This window comes from Stenella coeruleoalba (assembly GCF_951394435.1).
Source record: "Stenella coeruleoalba genome assembly, chromosome: 7".
In the NCBI taxonomy this organism is placed as follows: domain Eukaryota; kingdom Metazoa; phylum Chordata; class Mammalia; order Artiodactyla; family Delphinidae; genus Stenella; species Stenella coeruleoalba.
Genome location: NC_137153.1, coordinates 13,720,978 through 13,739,319, shown reverse-complemented (window position 1 = coordinate 13,739,319; position 18,342 = coordinate 13,720,978). Strand labels below are relative to the sequence as shown.

The 18,342-nt window shown below is 43.5% G+C and overlaps 2 protein-coding genes across 5 annotated transcripts in view; one reads left to right on the top strand and one right to left on the bottom strand.

Annotated features, from left to right (window-relative positions):
• GALNTL6 (polypeptide N-acetylgalactosaminyltransferase like 6) overlaps positions 1–18,342 on the bottom strand; it is a gene marked incomplete at its 3' end in the record, with an annotated part of 1,147,279 nt that overhangs the window by 48,171 nt on the left and 1,080,766 nt on the right. The window contains exon 9 of the mRNA XM_079925494.1: positions 14,161–14,382. Within this exon, the coding sequence (XP_079781620.1) occupies positions 14,161–14,382 (222 nt within the window). The remainder of the gene's footprint in view (positions 1–14,160; positions 14,383–18,342) is intronic.
• Positions 1–18,342, top strand: part of LOC307188427 (uncharacterized protein) — a 262,819-nt gene that overhangs the window by 16,559 nt on the left and 227,918 nt on the right. The window lies entirely within an intron of this gene.

Sequence of the window (18,342 nt, the reverse complement as noted above, 5' to 3'; positions counted from 1 at the left end):
AAACAAGTTCCATTTCATTGTGTGTGTTTGGTAAGCTCCACAGAGCCTTGTGAATGTCTCATAATCTAGAACAGTTCCCCGCTCCCTGTACGGACTTAGTAAAGGAATTAGGTTCTTAAATTCTAGATTTGGGTTGAGATGTTATTTACCTTCCTCTGCTACTCCCTGAATTTCTTGTGGACTGAATTTACATTTAAAAGCTTATTAAATTCAGATTTGGTTTTGTTGTTGTTATTGTTTTTAAAAGAATATTTCAGACCTGGTTCTTGATTTTCCAGCTGTCACATTGTGTCTTATCAGCATGTCTGTGTGATTCACTTTTAATGAAGCTAAAATTGATCACTGGGCTTAGGTGACGGTAGCTGGATAATTTGATTGTTTTCATTCCCTACTTTGTCTAAGGGTTTAATCATCCAATGATGACTATCTCCTGAATCAGTTATGGGATTAGGGGTTGCAAAATGTTGATTTTTTGAACTCAATCTTTCTGTTTCAATTTATTACCTGACAATCTGTATAAAAAAACTCTCAACCACGAGGGCTCTTTGGACACCCTGAAACACATATTATACTAGAATAGTGAGAAAAATGCTTCATGGTTTCCCTTTAAAATGTCTATTTTTCAGAGTAATGATTTGGTGTTCTATCAACTGCAGTGGTATTCAGTGGACTCTATTTTGTTTCTCTCTCACCTCCCTGCCTCTTGTGAATTTACAGCTTTTTGTATATTTAGTATATTTTAATTAATTGGGTCACTTTTTGGATGTTCATAGCCTCCCGCCTAAGGCAAGTGGGAACGCTTAGCTGACGCCTGTGTCCTTTTGATCAGACCCACGTCAGCCGTTAATCGCTCCTTCCCTTCCTTACTTTCTGGAGCAACAAAACATCCCAGGCCACTTTTCTATGTTTCCTGCTCCACAACTAAAATCAGCCATTTCTTCAAGGATTCTTAGTTCCACTGAGTGGAGAATCCAATTTAGAGACCACCTGGCGAGTTAGAAGTGCCAGTGAGATTGGACTGGAGTTGTTTCTAGCCCTTTTCAGTGGATGGAGCTGGAAAATTTGTATTTTAGAAAGTGAGAAAACATATCATGATCCACCTTGTCATTTCCAATTCAAATTTAGGATCCTAAGTGTTTATATTGTTAATTTTATATTTGGATTTCTTTTTATATTTAGCTCTCTGTGGCAAACCTTTTTCTTTATAACATTAACGTACTTTAAAATTTGTGTGCTTGAAAAGAATGTGAATTAAGAAAAAGTATTTCAGAGTTAAATAGGTCTACGTTATTGATTTTTTTTTCTTTTTTTTTTTTTTGCGGTACGCGGGCCTCTCACTGCTGTGGCCTCTCGCGTTGCGGAGCACAGGCTCCGGACGCGCAGGCTCAGCGGCCATGGCTCACGGGCGCAGCTGCTCCGCGGCATGTGGGATCCTCCCGGACTGGGGCACGAACCCGTGTCCCCTGCATCGGCAGGCGGACTCTCAACCACTGCGCCACCAGGGAAGCCCCTACATTATTGATTTTTAGAAGTTGTTTTTACTATTATGTGTTTTTGGCTGTGCCACATGGCTTGCGGGATCCTAGTTCCCTAACCAAGGATCAAACCTGGGTTCCTGGCAGTGGAAGCAGAGTCCTAGCCACTGGGCGGCCAGGGAATGCCTGATTACATGGGTTAGATTATATAGAATCTTATTAATTTGGGTTTACCTATTATGTCTTGGACTGAGAGAGGTATGTTAAGCTGTCCTATTTTTGGTGTGTTTCCATCCTTTTCTCCTTGCATTTCCAGCAATTTCTACCTTATAAAAGTTGTTTCTCTATAGGCTGCAGTCTTCGGCATTATAATGTCTTTTTTGGCTTCTTTTAACTTTTTAGGTGTGTTTGCTCCCCTGTATTCTACCAAGTTTCGTATTAAAATCTGAACTGCTGCTTTCTTATTACTTGCGTTTCCCGGGTGTATCTATGCTTATTCTTTACTCCTTAATCTTTCTGTGTCTTTTGGATTAAGGTATGTCTCATACCACAGAGAGTTAACGATTTGCTTTATTAGTCAATCTGAATTTATTAAACAGATTTCTTTATATGTTTGATCTCAGCTCTGACATATCAATATATTATTTATTTACTGTATCTAGTAAATCTTTCACTGTGTGATTCATTTTCTTTTCTCTTTGTAATCTTTGGTATTTCATATGGTTTGTATTTTTGTTCTACTGGTTACCTTTAATATTGTGTATAATATCTGAAGTTTCTTTTTTTTTAAGGAAATGCCTAATTCTACTCTTTTCTGAGCAGTACTGATTAGTTAGAATGTTTTCCCTTTTCTTCCTTCTCCTCCAGTGTCTAAACATATTCTTTTAATCCTAGTTAATGCCCGTGGGCATTAACTTATTAATTAAGTTCTTATTAGCAGAACTTATTCTACTTTCCGCTTACTTTCCTTATTTGTTTGTTGTGTTATTTCTACAGTGTCAGACCATATAACATTTGCATATTCTTTTTAAAATTAATTTATTTTTAACGTCTTTATTGGAGCATAATTGCTTTACAATGTTGTGTTAGTTTCTGCTGTATAACATAGTGAATCAGCTATATGTATACATATATCCCCATATCCCCTCCCTCTTGTGTCACCCTCCCTATCCCACCCCTCTAGGTGGTCACAAAGCACCGAGCTGATCTCCCTGTGCTATGCGGCTGCTTCCCACTAGCTATCCATTTTACATTTGGTAGTGTATATACGTCCATGCCACTCTCTCACTGCGTCCCAGCTTACCCTTCCCCGTCCCCGTGCCCTCAAGTCCATTCTCTACATCTGTATTTTTATTCCTGTCCTGCCCCTAGGTTCATCAGAGCCATTATTTTTTAGATTCCATATATATGTGTTAGCATACGGTATTTGTTTTTCTCTTTCTGACTTACTTCACTCTGTATGACTGACAGGTCCATCCACCTCACTACAAATAACTCAGTTTCGTTTCTTTTTATGGCTGAGTAATATCCCATCGTATATATGTGCCACATCTTCTTTATCCATTCATCTGATGATGGACACTTAGGTTGCTTCCATGTCCTGGCTATTGTAAATAGTGCTGCAATGAACATTGTGGTACAGGACTCTTTTTGAATTATGGTTTTCTCAGGGTATATGCCCAGTAGTGGGATTGCTGGGTCATATGGCAGTTCTATTTTTAGTTGTTTAAGGAACCTCCATACTGTTCTCCATAGTGGCTGTATCAATGTACATTCCTACCAACAGTGCAAGAGGGTTCCTGTTTCTCCACACCCTCTCCAGCATTTATTGTTTGTAGATTTTTTGATGATGGCCATTCTGACCAGTGTGAGGTGATACCTCATTGTAGCTTTGATTTGCATTTCTCTGATGGTTAGTGATGTTGAGCATCCTTTCATGTGTTTGTTGGCAGTCTGTATATCTTCTTTGGAGAAATGTCTATTTAGGTCTTCTGCCCATTTTTGGATTGGGTTGTTTGTTTTTTTGATACTGAGCTGCATGAGCTGCTTGTATATTTTGCAGATTAATCCTTTGTCAGTTGCTTCATTTGCAAATATTTTCTCACATTCTGAGGGTTGTCTTGTTTATGGTTTCCTGTGCTGTGCAAAAGCTTTTAAGTTTCATTAGGTCCCATTTGTTTACTTTTGTTTTTATTTCCATTTCTCTAGGAGGTGGGTCACAAAGGATCTTGCTGTGATTTATGTCATATAGAGTGTTCTGCCTATGTTTTCCTCTAAGAGTTTTATAGTGTCTGGCCTTAGATTTAGGTCTTTAATCCATTTTGAGTTTATTTTTGAGTATGGTGTTAGGAAGTATTCTAATTTCATTCTTTTACATGTAGCTGTCCAGTTTTCCCAGCACCACTTATTGAAGAGGCTGTCTTTTCTCTATTTATATTCTTGCCTCCTTTATCAAAGATAAACCCATGCATATATGGTCACCTTATCTCTGGGCTTTCTATCCTGTTCCATTGATCTATATTTCTGTTTTTGTGCCAGTACCATACTCTCTTGATTACTGTAGCTTTGTAGTGTAGTCTGAAGTCAGGGAGCCTGATTCCTCCAGCTCCATTTTTCTTTCTCAAGATTGCTTTGGCTATTCGGGGTCTTTTGTGTTTCCATACAAATTGTGAAACTTTTTGTTCTAGTTCTGTGAAAAATGCCATTGTTAGTTTGATAGAGATTGCATTGAATCTGTAGATTGCTTTGGGTAGTAGAGTCATTTTCACAGTGTTGATTCTTCCAATCCAAGAACATTGTATATCTCTCTATCTGTTTATATCATCTTTAATTTTTCTTTCATCAGTGTCTTATAGTTTTCTTGCATGTTCTTTTATCCTTTCAGCCACTCTCTACCAGACCGTAGGCCAAGCTAATCTAAACATCTCTTGGTTTTCTGAGGCTCATTCTCTAGTAGGTTCCTCAGAAAGACTCTTGGGAAAATTAATCCCTGAGTTCTTGAATGTTTATAACTATTTTTCAGTGGGCTTTATACTTGAAGCACAGTTTGGTTGGATATAAAATCTTTGGCTCATATTTTATTTTCTGAAGCATCTTTACAATGTCGTCCATTGTTTTCTGGTACAAAATGTTTGTGCTTCAAAGTCTGGCTTAGGTTTTGTTTTTGTTTTTTTTTTGGTTGAATGCACAAAATTGTTTTCCTTCATTTAAAAAATACAACTGTTTTACTAGAAATGTTTGTGTTGAGGGTTCTCAGTTGAATTTCTCAGCTATAGCCCCTTTAATATGTAGGTTCAAATCTTTTATTTTGTGAAGGTTTTCTTAATTATAGTTTTATGTCTTTGTTGTCTTTCATTTTGTGGGGGAACATTCTTTGAGAATTGATGTTAAATCTTCATTAAAACTCTGTTGTTCCAAATCTTTGGTAGAATCTTCTATCTCTTCTTTATTTCTGCTTTCTTAATTTCACTCTCCTCCCTTCCAGCCTTGGTTGCTTTTCCTGGGCCTCCCCGGGTGTCTATATGCTTCTTTGTTTCTTCTAATTCAGTCTTTGTTTCTGAGATTTTTTTTTTCTTTCCTTTTCTTCTCTTTTCATTCTTGAGTTTTCAGCTCTCTTTTCATATCATCACATTTCACATCATTCCAAGTGTCTTCTCTTTCCTTAATTAAAAAATTTTTTTTGGATTATAGTTGATTTATAATGTGTTAGTTTCTGGTGTACAGCAAAGTGACTCAGTTTTACATAAATACACACACACGTATATATATATATATATATATATATACACACACACGTATGTGTGTATGGGTATATATATTCTTTTTCAGATTCTTTTCCATTATAGTTTATTACAAGCTATTGAATATAGTTTCCTGTGTTATACAGTAGACCCTTGGTTTAGCCATCTCATTTCTGAGCTGTTCTAATTCTGACTTGTTTGGTTCTTTCAAGCTTTGATTGTTTTTAAGCTTCTTTTAGCTCATTTAAAAATCATATGTTGCTGTTTTCATCCTCTTTGTGGCCACATGTGTGGGATGTTTTCATCATCTCCTGGAACTTTATTTGGCTCATTTAAATCTTTATCCTTGCTGTATCTCTGTATGGGGTTTTATTGTAATCTGGTTTTATTTTCCACATACAAATTAAATGGTTCTCTTGGAAAGTACCTCTGTAGGGCTCTCTTCTGCATTGTTACTGTGACAGATTAAAAGAATTATGGCCTCTTTATATACATGATGACTTCTCTGTCTCTCAGGGGTGAGCCTGATTCACAAAAGCTTCCTGCCTCTAATTCTGTGTTGTCTGGAGTCTGAAGGTCTTTCCTTCCAGAGCAGTGAGGCTGCCTTTCCACGTGCTTGTCCACCACGTCCTGGGGGCCAGCCCAGATACCTCCTTCTCTGGTGTTAGAAGTTTAGTCTCCCTGGGATCCACAGTGTTTTGTTTCAGATCCAGTGATCAGCAGGTTTTTTTTTTTGTTTTTTTTTTTTTAGCAAGGTTGGTGGAAGGGAAGTGGAAAGAATGAGTCTCTGTCTTTCCAAAAGGGAGTGTGTCAGAGCATTTCTGAGATCCTGCGGGTGGAGGCTGCTTTGGCATTGTTTTGAATTCCCAGGCCCCTTACTGGTTTCCTATGGTTTCTTTGCACTTGTCCTCAGCTTGGAGCCTGTGAGGGAGTCTTTGAATTTCACTGGTCATTTGCAGATTTAATTGCTTTAGTTCCTATTCTGTAAAGGATCAGCTCCTTTTGGGGGTGAATATTTGTTGATTCCTGAGTTGCAGCTCATAGCAGTGTCCACACTCTCCTTTTCTGTTTCCTACCAACCCCTCATCCCCAGTGATCTCACACAAGACCTGCTGCTGCCTGGTGTATAGGTAACACTAACCCTACTCTGGGATTCCTGGGGGTTCCTTGTCACCAGTTTTATGTAAGATGTTATCCATGTTGTGTGTGTTTTTTCTTTTGCTGTCCTATATGTTTTGCCTGGCTTTTATGATTGAACAAAACCATGCTGCGGCCATGTGTTTAGCATCGGAAATCCCAGTATATTTTTAAAATGAGAATATTGTAGAAAATTTAGCTTTTTATTTCCGGCATCACACCACATGGTTTTTCATTATTTCCAGCAGAATGGCAGTATTTGAATGTTAGGATCTGGAACAAAATTATTTGCTGCCGACTGGTATGCAATTCTGGCAAAAAAGTGTGGGCAAAGAGGGTCGATGTGTGTAACTGGTTCTGCATGATTTGGGTCTAGAAGAAGACTAAGAAAAACTGACTTGTCCTTCCTGTTTTAGGGATGGTCTAGAAAGTTAAGCTCCTCCTGAGATTATCTTGTCATGTTAATTTCTCTTTGTAATGGGCCTAACGGATTGGCAACCTTTTTCAGAAACTGAGCAACTAACAGACTTCACATTGGCAATAGAAGCTCGAGAGAAAAGGCCTTGCATGTGGCTGTGAAAGGGAAAGACCTAAGAGCTTGTTTGTTGTTGATGGGACAGAAACAATGTTTTGGAAATCTAGAGGTGGTCAAAGGAAATTCCTGTATTTCTTAAAATTAATAAGAAATCTAATCAAGTGGATCAAAAGCATAAAGAGATAGTTGGAGAGAAAACAAAACGTGGAGAGAGAATGGTGGCTTCAGGAGGCCAGGACCACTGATTTTTCCCATCTCTCAGTCCAAGTAAGAGACAGTTACGTTTCAGGCCACTCACAAAATCTAAGACTGACTGATGACCTTTAAGCTGTGAATGGAAGGGACAACTGACGTCTAAGCGGTGCAGTAACTGTGTGTCCCAGAGTTTGGAACAGGGCCAGCCAAGACCTACTGCTGACAGACAGCTCAATGCATAGCGAGGACACTTGGAGGAATGTTTGCTCTTGTTCTTAACTACTGTCTGCCAGCAAATGATGAAACCAGTTCCAAGCCCCATGATGCATCCTGGCATCTGTCTGCATCTCTTAGCATGACTCCCAGGATCTTCTCACTGTTATTCCAGGACCCCAAGAATCTTGCCCATTTTTTTGCTGTGTTTTTTCTTGTCCTCCACCAACCTGTGGATGGTCACTAGACTTTGAAGTTGAGGGCAGTTGCCCCTGAAGGGACCACTCTGAGCTCTCCCAGAAGCCAGCTGGGCTCTTTGTAAAAGAATGGGTGGGGTGGGGGTATTCTTATGTCCATGGCTGGAAAAATTATATTGAATTTTTCCACCAGTGCTGACTCTCTGAGGCTGTGCATTGGAAATCCTACTTTAATAGCTGAGTGATCCTCAAATTCTATTAATTCTGTGTCATTGTTGAAATTAGAAAGGTACCAGTTATTAAAAATTAAACACTAGAATGAATTCACGATTGGGCTAACATACACTTAAAATTTCCTTTACTCCTGTCATGTGAAACCCCAAAGGTATGTATTTATGTATATAAACATATGTCAGTATGAATACATACACATTGTAAGGAAGAACAAAATAGAAAGAGAAGATAGAAAGTTTTTGGCATATATATATGTGTATATGTATCTATCTATCTATCTATAGATGTATATAGGTATATATGCAGAAAAATCTTTTAGTTCTGAAACACCTCTGATTCTATTAGGACATGGGTCAAATTGCTGCTTTTGAGACATTAAGATGTCTTAATGATGTCCAGTTTGCATTAAGATGTCCAGTTTGCTCAGCTGGAGATATGAAATTAAAATCACGTTTAGTGCTGAAGACAACACTAAGTTTGTCTTCAACTGTCTCAGCTGTTGAGAACTCAGAAAACACATAGTGGAAGCTCAAAGGATAATGCAATTCTTTATGTAGTCTTACCTTTTTCTCAACCTGCTTGTGGAGCTCCAGAGAGATGAATTAGCATAGTGTGCCAGCATTGTCTCTGCCTGAGAAAGTAAATGACAGATCAAGTCTCGTGCACTCAGAGAATGACAAAGCATCTCTGAACGGCTGCTCAGTTTACAGGTCTGGTTTAGACAGAGGGCGGCCGAAGGGCAGCGATGGTCCCAGTGTGCTTGCCAGGGGAGCAGCAAGACACGTCCTCTGTGGGTTCCCCAGTTGCCAGTCGAGGCTGTTGGTGGGGGGAGATGGGAAAGGGGGCCATTGCTCTCCCAAGAAAAGGAGCCAGAGCCTGGCGTTTCCCTCTGTGTAACCCAGTAGCCACCCTGGCACAGAATTTGTTTGAAAGAGACAGCATCACGCCGTCAGATGGCCTTTCAGATAATGTGCCTCCTAGTGTCAAGCTTCCTTTCCTGGAAGCCCATACGGAGAAATCTGAAAGGCCTCGTGCACCATGAGAACATCAGAAGGAAGAGAGCCAGTGAAAATAAGTCAAGAGCAGCTGAAGCCGAGGAGGTGAGCTGGGACGATTCCGGGGGCCTGTCTTTGTGAAGATGCCGCAATTCAGGGTGACATGACTCTTGAGCGAGGGGTTTAAATAGCAGCAGAAGAAGTTCGGCATTGAAATGAATTTTTAAAATAAAGATTTTCCAAAAGTTTTGCACAATGGCGAGATGACAAACGGATGTGTCAAGATTGGCACATTGAGGACGGCAAGCAGACACCTTGGTCAGGAAAGACATGCCTGTCTACTTTACATCTTTTATTCCCTCTTACACATGAAGATGCGGGATTCTGCAGAACTCTACTTTTTGGACTATAAAGGAGTACTATAAATGGCTCTCATGAATTCATGAATTCTAAGGAGGGGAAGGAGTAAGAAGGCAAAAAATAATCGGAAATTCTGTTCCGTTCATTTAGCATCTTGACACAAAAAGACACACTCCCTCTGTGCCTGGTTTAAGAACAGTTTTCTGTTTTGAACCTGTTCTTACCCGGGTTTCTTCTCCAACACAGCACTGCGGAAAGCGCATTGCTTCTACATGAATAGCACCAAGGGATGCTCGACTTATTACATGGCTCAAAATCCCCTTTATTCTCTCGGGGCCCCTCACCTCCCCACTCCACCCACTACCCTGGCGACCAGAGGACGGAATGATGCCTCCATCAGAGGTGACTTTAATCTCTTCTTGCCTTTGAAGTACGAAGGTGACATGGAGAGATTGGAAATTGCTGGCATGGAGGATTTTCACTTTTGGAGGTTCTCCTTCTTCTCCTTAGGTTGTCAGAAGAGACTATTTCATATCTTGTTGGACTGTGACATGGAATGTGGACCTGGCAGTCCCTTGGAATCACTCACCTGAGATTCATTACTCACACTGTCTTCCCGGCCAGGCTTTCCAGAGATGCAGCCTCTGTATGCCCGGCCAGGGAGTGGTGTGGAGACCCTTCCCCATGCGGTGAAGGGGGGCCAGAGCTTGGCCTGCCCATGGGGGCCTCTGGGCAGAGCTGTGAATGCAGAGGGGGTGACGGAGCCAGGATCCTCCACTCCTTCATCATTCACTCAATAAGCATTTATTGAGCACCCACTATATGCCAAACCCTGTTTGTAGCTGCTGAAGGGCAGTAGTAACTCAGCAAATCAACAGAACCCTATGTCCTGGAACTGGCTTTCTAGGTAGGTGAGAAACACGATAAATATGTAGATGGCATGGCTTGTTCTGTAGCGAGGGATGCTGACGAGCAGGAGAGAGCAGGGGAGGGGCGTTGGGAGTGGATGAGGATGGACAGCCCCCTGTGCATTGCTGCCCACGACAGAGGGGACAGCCGGGGAGGGCTTTCCGAGAAGACAGTGCTTTTTGAGAAAGGGCCTGAAGGGAGTGAGGGAAGAACCTTGGGATCTAAGCAGGAGGAACAGCAAGTGACAAGGCCCTGAGGTTGGCTTGTGCCTGGCCTGACGGGGAGCAGCGCTGAGGCCAGTGTCCCTGGAAAAAGGAAGCCGAGGGCTAACAGTAAGAGATGAGGTCGGAGGGGACGCAGCAGAGACCAGGTCGTTCAGGGTGCAGGTGAGGACCTTGACTTTGACCCCGAGAGAGCTGGTGGCTGTTGAAAGTTTCTGAGTGAGGCAGTGGCCTGATCTCCCGTTTCAAGTGGAGAATAAGCTAAGGGGCGGGGTGGGGGGCGGGAAGAGAGGGATGAGTTAGGAGACACACACGACAACCAGCTGAATCTGTCAGGGAAACGAGTAGCAGTTTATAGGATGTGTATGGTCTGTAACACATCCTTTCCAAGCTGGGTTCCAACGACCAGAGCCCAAGATGGCCTAAGCACTTGATGGTTTATCCAGAATCAGGCTGGCACAGAGGAGCAGGTGGGAAACTGTTCCAAGTACAAGTGCATGAAACAGCACGTTACCCCGCTTCCCGGCACAGCGCTCCCATAAAGGAGTCTTGCGTTTTCATTGCTGGAGGTTTGGGGTTCCTTCCTACCACACAGTCTGCCTTTCCCTTGTCACTCTCTTATCAAAACAGCAAGTGACCTATTACATTTATGTAGGAGCTTGGCGCATTCGAGCCATTAATTTAAAGTTTATAGGAAATGAAACAGCCCTTTTACGTACTAGATTGGATCCTGCAGCAGAAAGGGGACATTAGTTAGAAAAACAAACAAAACCGGTGAAATCTGATTGAAGTCTGTAGCCGAGTTAGTAGTATTGTACCAATACTTATTACTTAGTTTAAATGTGCTATGGTTAAACGTATGGTGGCAAATGTAAGATGTTAACATTAGAAGAGATGGGTGAAAGGTGTATGTCAACTTTCTGTGCCTTCTTTGCAACTTTTCTGTATGTTTAAAATTATTCCAAAATAAAAAATTAATAAACAAAAGCTCTTTGTAGAGGGCCAAGGAATACACGAGTGAAACTTTGAATTTTTTAGAGATAAAATGGTCCACAGGTATATTCTGCACGTTTAGCAATTTTTATCCACCATTAAGAAGTAGGTTATTACCCAATATATAGTTAGAAAATGGTCCTTCCTGTTCATCACTTCATGTAGATTAAGCTGCATTTCAAATACTTCATTTGCCTCCTGCATTAAATGTCCAGGCATCACTTTTACTCTCAGGGATCTCCCCTGCTTGGGAAATAGATATTTTTCGATACACTTTACCAGCCCAAGCCCTGGCGCTTGCCGATTCCCCTTCCTTCTGTCTTCCGCCTACGTCTCGTCTTCATCCTTGCCGTGTACCACCCCTTCACTGAGCAAATGTAACTGAATGTAACTGGCGCTTGAACTACTTTGCCATTTTCTTCTTTCCCTAAACCTAAAGGTGACCTTACTTTGCTTTGCTGTTCTGAAGCTTTGGGGAAAGAAATTTGCCATTATATTAGAAGAAAATCTGATCTTCTCAATGTCTGATTGTTTAAACCAAGGATGATGAACTCAAATGTCTCTAGGGCCCAGGCAAACCACGTAAAGATGTGAGGTAGTCAAGAGTAATAGGTTAAAAACTGGCATCACCCACTGGCCATAAGATGGTTCTTATTATTCCTGGAAAGTGATGTCTCTTCTAGAACCTCAGGGACATTTTGAATCTGTTTCCATGCAAGATGCTTTTTTTCCCCCCCAAGATGCTTTATAAATGCAGGTTATGGTTTAGTCAGGCAACGAGGGAAAATGCGACCAGTCGCAGTTTAGGTAGTAGCCAGGTTGGAATAAAAAATTACGTTTCCGCATAGGGAAAAGACTGATGAGATGTTAACCTCGTCCCGAATCACACAATGATACTGGGAGGTCTTGGAGAGTTTTCTTGTCTTTTTTTTTTCATGGGAGGAGGAGCCAATGTAATGTCTTTACTGCAAAGAAGAAACTTTACACCCCGTTTTGAGGGAGCTAGTGCAGGGGCTCCGTGGGCCAGCTGCTAGGACACCGGCTTGTGATGGGTTCTGCGAGGCCTCGCCTTTGTGCAGCCAGGGCCAGATGATGTTGTCTTCTTCACAGATGCAGCCCACCATGCGCTTCCTGGTGAGCAAGCAGACTAAATGAGGGTCTTCCTTGGGACCGGAGGCTGCGTTCGGGGCGAGCGTACGGTACGGCTCCAGACCCTTGCGTGCAGGCAGCATGACCTCCCTCGGCAGCCCGGTCCCTGCTCGTCCGCAGTAAGAGCACCACCTCCAGACGCCATAGGGCGCACCACGGAGACTCCCCTGGGACCGCAGGCGCTCAGGGCCTGCGCGGCCAGCGCTCCAGCCCCACGGAGCTACCTTGAAGCCATCAGGCCAGCTACCAACACCAGCGCTTCCGGGAGCTGGCTCCGGAGGCAGAAGGGACTTGGCGGGCAGGGCTTCTTTCCCCTCCGCGTGCTTGCCTCTGCCGTGGGGCGGGGCCGCGGGCTCTTGGAGAGTTTCCTACTAAGTCACTAAGGCAGGACTGTTTTTAGATTATTAGGGAAAGATGGCAGACGTAACCTTAACCCAAAAACTCGAGGAAGAAGCTCACCTGCTTCTTGGGTAACAAATTCTTATGTCTTCCAACACCTTAGACTAAGAAGGTTCTCTCTGGGGTCTACTTTAAATTGCTGCTGCTGTAAATTAAGCCCCTGGTAGATAATAAAAACGAATACCAGCAGAGTAATAGTACTAATATTCCAGGGACGTGTTAATGAAATCTTTAAGGTGCAAAGAATCAGAGACCAAATTACTCACTGAAACATCCACGATCAGGACCACGTGCATATACAAAGAAATATTAGGAGATGAAGCCTTGGTGCCAGCCTTCGCTCTGTCCTTCATGCCCGAGGTTCCCCAGGTCAAGCAGAGGACCACCTCTCTACGGGCCCCTTAGCAAAACAAGCAGCGCACGTGTAACCTGCTGAACGCGTTTTCTGCCTGGAGCCAGGACGCTGGCTCACCCAAGGACGCTGCCCCAGCGCGCGGGCCTCCCCTGCCACGCCTGGGGGCCACCTGTTTTCAGAACTCTAAGCCACAGACACTAACCGGACAAGCGCCTGTTCTGTCCACACCACAAAGTCAAGGACGACGATGGGAAGGCGCCTGCACGACGCGACAGTGGGGATGGCGCTAGCATCCCTCCCCCCCTGCCCCCGCCCCCCCCAAGCCCCCTGCTCCGAGCAGATTAAATTGCAGACTAAATTCACCTCATGCAATTCGAGTCCTTGCTCTAGCACACCCTCTCCTAAGAGGAAAAGGCCACAGTAACGAGACTGAACAGAACTGAACCCAGCACAAAAGTCCTTTATATGCCAAAATATAGATGCTTTAAATTGGGCACCTGGGCCTTTCAGCTCTTTCCATTTTAGATCATGAAGTAAAATTTAAAAGAAGCGCTCAGAGGTGGAAAGGTTGGTGCTTATTTAAGGAACCCATGAGGTCCCACATTTGCCACAGTTCAGGGTATTGTGGAAAAGCGCATCTTCTTGATCCTGCATCGCACACCTGGTTAGGAAAGCCGCCCAGCCCCATCGGGGCACCTCGTCCTTGCACACGCCCATGGCAACCAGGCTGCGCGCGCGGCGGACAGGGAGGGATTTTATCGTGGACATCGGGTCACATTTATGTACACAGGAGCACGACAGATATTTTCATTCTCTGCAAGCTCTTAGCGCAATTTCACTAATCTCAAATAAACAGTTTCCAGGCGCATTTAAAAAAAATCAATTTGGGGAGTCAACAGTGGCCAGGGGTTCCAGGGGTGAGCTGAATGCCCTTCCCCAGCAATTCCTACAGAGGACATATATTTATCGGAGATTATTTCAGCTGACCCTGGCCGCAGGGCAAGGGAGCTGAGGGTTTCAGCAGCCCACTCCCACCCCCAGGGGGCGCCTCACCTCCCCCCAGGCTGCGGGTAGGGGCTCCACTGGAGGGTAGTACTCAGGCACGTCCCAGGCCACCGCCGCCATGAACCACTTGAAGTCCTTGCACTTGAGCTGTCTGCGCAGCTCCTTCTGCGCGGAGAGGTCCCCCGTGGACAGGTGCCGGTACTCCGGGCGCCGCTGGTAAATGTACTCGGCAAACTCATCCATCCAGGTCTCCGCCACCCGCTTCAGGTTCTGTGCAGCAGAAAAGAGGGTCAGTTACTGGCTTGTGCCCGCAAAGGTGGATTTTAGTTGCCCTCCAAATGGACAAAGAAAGAAAAGAAATCAATCTCAGGAAGCTCTAGTTAGGAGTTTTCCTAACTGCGAGGGGTGTGAGATGATTAGCCCGAGGCCTTGCACACATTTCTGCTTCTGGCATGGGGTCCAACTGCCAATTAGAGAATTCACCAGAGCCAGTAAAAAAAATAACCCAGCTTGCAATCCCCTCCGCTCTCTCATCCCTCCTGTTATTTCACGGTGACAAATTCTTTGTTTTGCACGTAGAACTACAGGAGTTGGGGCTGGAGATGATGACATTCCCTTAGGCATCAAATGGCTTAAACCCTTTCAAGGAACAGTGAGGGATCTTGGAAAGCATGAGGACAAACAAGCTGTTATTCTCCCAGTTACAGCGAGAGAGCCCAGTAGTACTAAATTCAAGACTTTGTGTTCTGGTGGTGCTTTGTGCCACCGGAAGCCCAGGAGAATTTAGTAATTCACTGCACAGTGAAGTCGGGCTAAGGAAGCACCAGGGGGCCAGTCTTCTCTGCAGATGGAGCTATGGGGGGAGGGAGCAGGGAGACACGCACACTCCTTAGTGGCAGGGAGTGTGGGTGTTCAGGGTAGGAAGCTCAGCCCTTTCCCCAGTTTTGAGACTGAGCTAGGAACTTACGCACTCTGGGCCTCAGATTCCTTGCCTGAAGAAGGAACAGAGCAGAATGTCCCTCCATCAGGGGAGTGGTTGTAAGATTAAGTAAAGTAACACCTGTCAGGGGCTTCGACTAGTACCTGGCTCCCAATAGGCACTATGGCTATTAGAGCTGTTGTACCTAGTAGAATAATAATAGTGCAGCATTGGAAGACAGAACGCCTGGGTGCTGGGCTTGGGCATGGGTGAAATGACTTGTTCTTTGGTCTTGGAGGAGGGCCGTGGCTGCCACGAGGTGTTCTCTGACACTCCGTCACCCCTCGGTGCTGAGTGGTAGAGAGAACACGGCCATGTCTGGAGCATCCGTTCTGATGCTTCATAGGCGGGTGTCCCCCAAGCTCTAGTTCTTGTTGTTTTGTGTTCAGATTCCTTATTTAAAGCCCCCAGCTGGTGTGAATACTGACCCTTTCCAGCCTCTCATTTGCACTTAGAAGGTAAAATGAGCAGAATGTCTGGGAACTTGAATAAGACCCAGATACACCCAGATCCAAGTGACTAAAGAAAAAACTAGGGATGTTTAGGAAAATTGCTTTGTCTTAAAAATTGCTACGGAATCCTAAATAGGGCCTGAAACTGTGCCTAGAGGTCCGCTGGATTTGAAGACAGAGTCTCCAGATACCCTATTCCCAGTGGAATTGTACCCTTTTCTTTTTTCCCCATCGCCCCTACCTCCAGCGTCGCCGGGGGGCCTCTCCCACCTCATCCCCCGTGGACTCCTTGGTTAGCACATGTAGGGCTCAGTTAATCAGCAAGATGCAGAGAAGACACAGTGCCATGAAGACTACTCTGATTTCTTGGTTGCCTCTGTGTTCCTTCCTTTCGAAGCTTCCTGGCGTGGAGAGTGTAAGGCTTGTTCCCTGAGGGGTTATTATTATTTGCTATCACTGTGCTGTCTGCCATCCCACTGGCATTGCCTGGCCCAGAACACCTTCTTTTCTCTGACTCCAGTTTGCTTTGACAGATGATCAGGGTCGACGTTGTTTTGTTATAGTCTAGCCCTCGCCACAGACTCTGAGCTGCCCCATTTGTTTGGAGACAGAGAAAGAAACGTGATATTCGGAGGTTCCTGCTCTGTCCTGGCACCAGGTACCACGTGCACACGTAACATCCAAGTAGGAGTCTTCAGTATCACTTTGCCGTTTACCTTTCATTCTGACAAATGTTCGGGATGAAATGCGCTCTGTTATCATTTGTCCTTGGCCAGACAGTTTTTATGGTTAGCAACAAGGCTCAAAGATAGAATGGAAAAAAAGTTGGTTGATAATATTAAAGCTTTATTTGTATTCAAATTAGATTTTTGGCTGTAGTTTCAACCTTTCTCCTATATTCCAATTATTAGGTAAAGTGAAAATATTTAATTTTCACCTACTTTGTGCTTCTCTCATAAACACAAATGAATAAAGGTAAGAAAATAGCAAAGAGCAGAGGCAAAGAGCAGAGGTAAATTACCCAGGAATAATGAGAAAGTGATTTATTAAGTGGAGACATGCCTTAAAATTTTTGATAGCTTGCAAGAAAGATTTGTCACTAAGAAATCTATTTGACTTGGGTAAATAAGCACTTTTAGACTATAAATGCTGTGAAGTTAGGGATAGATAGTGTTTTGGGTTTTGTTTTAAATTAAAAGGCCCTAGCACATGTGTGTGCTCATCTGGGCATGCTAATTGTGGAGTTAAGAAAAGACCATTTATAAAATGAATATGAAGAAATTCCTAGCGTGTGCATGTATCTGTTGATAAAGGCACTGAAATAAAAGCAATATTTTAAAAAGCACTGTTGCTAAAGGGTAGATATTTGTTGCTTTGGGTTTTTGAAATAGAAATAGTAATTATTGTGAAAACTCGAAGAGGAACTGACCAGTTCAGATGCGTTCAGTTGGAAATGGCTGCAAGGGTCAGGATGAATGTTTGCCAGAATAAATGACATGAATAAGTGGAAGAGGCAGGAGATGGCAAGTTGGAAGATTCTCAGCAACATCAGGGAAGCTGCAGGGTAGTTAACCTGGGAACCAGGCAGGTAGCTTTTGCCTTTTCACGTCCTGTTCAAATCGAAATACTTGATCGAAGGTTAGGTTTGCGGATTTCCCAAACACTCCAAAGCAAGCAGGAAGGTCATGGACATACTCCAGGGATAATGAATGTCAAATCATGGAGCCCTTTTGCAGTAGCTTTCAGGAGATGGGGAAAGAGAACCAGCACAATAATTGCAAAAACTAATTGCCGATGTCTCTCCAGCAAGGAGGGTTACGTGAACATTTTGACATACATGTGAATCCTGACCATTTTAATGTTCTGATGACTCATCAGACATCCTCCACTGCAGATGCTCTGTTCTCTGAATGGAGTTTCCCGCCACGAGGAAACTTTCTCAAATGTCAATTATTATAGTCAAGGGACAGTCTAGAGCAGTGCAGGTGACTGGCCAAATCATATCATTCTGAAGGCATTGTTCCAGAAATAACAATACACTATGTGAATCTGCCACTGTCATTATGTATCAGTACTTAGTTTTGGGGAAACCATTGGAACCTCAGCTGAGAAATGTTATAAGCAGTTGCAAGAAGCATTTCATTGGTGTTTCATAGATTGTAGAATAAATCCACCCACTGCAGGAAACAGAACAATCTCATATGGGAACACATGTATCTATACACTCAAATACATGGAGGTGACGGGGTAGGAGCAAAGCAGTGTTTCTCACTTAAACATTCATTGCTGGGTGCACGGGGACAGAATCGTGAAACGGACACCCCAATGACACATCTTGCCCGTGATGGTAACAAAGAGAAAAAGGAAATCAATCTGAGTTGGCCCATCTCTCCTGAGATTGAATAAACATTAGTGATGGTGCTAAGATGTTAAAAATTAGTTATGAAGAGGAAGGAAAGAAGGAAGTACGAACACTGGGAGACCTATACATGCAATCATTCTTTCCCAAACTATCAGGAGTTGGGTATAAAAGTTGCCTTATATATGTGGAGCTAGGTGTTAGCTGAGATTCCTGGTTTTTGAGACTTAAATGAAATTGCATTAACCCCAAATGACACATTCCTGTCTTCCTTAAGATTTGTGTGGCTTTCCAGGGATGTGGGTTCACATGTTCATCCTTCACTTTTTTTTTTTTTTGCGATACGCGGACCTCTCACTGTTGTGGCCCCTCCCGTTGTGGAGCATAGGCTCCGGACGCGCAGGCTCAGCGGCCATGGCTCACGGGCACAGCCGCTCCGC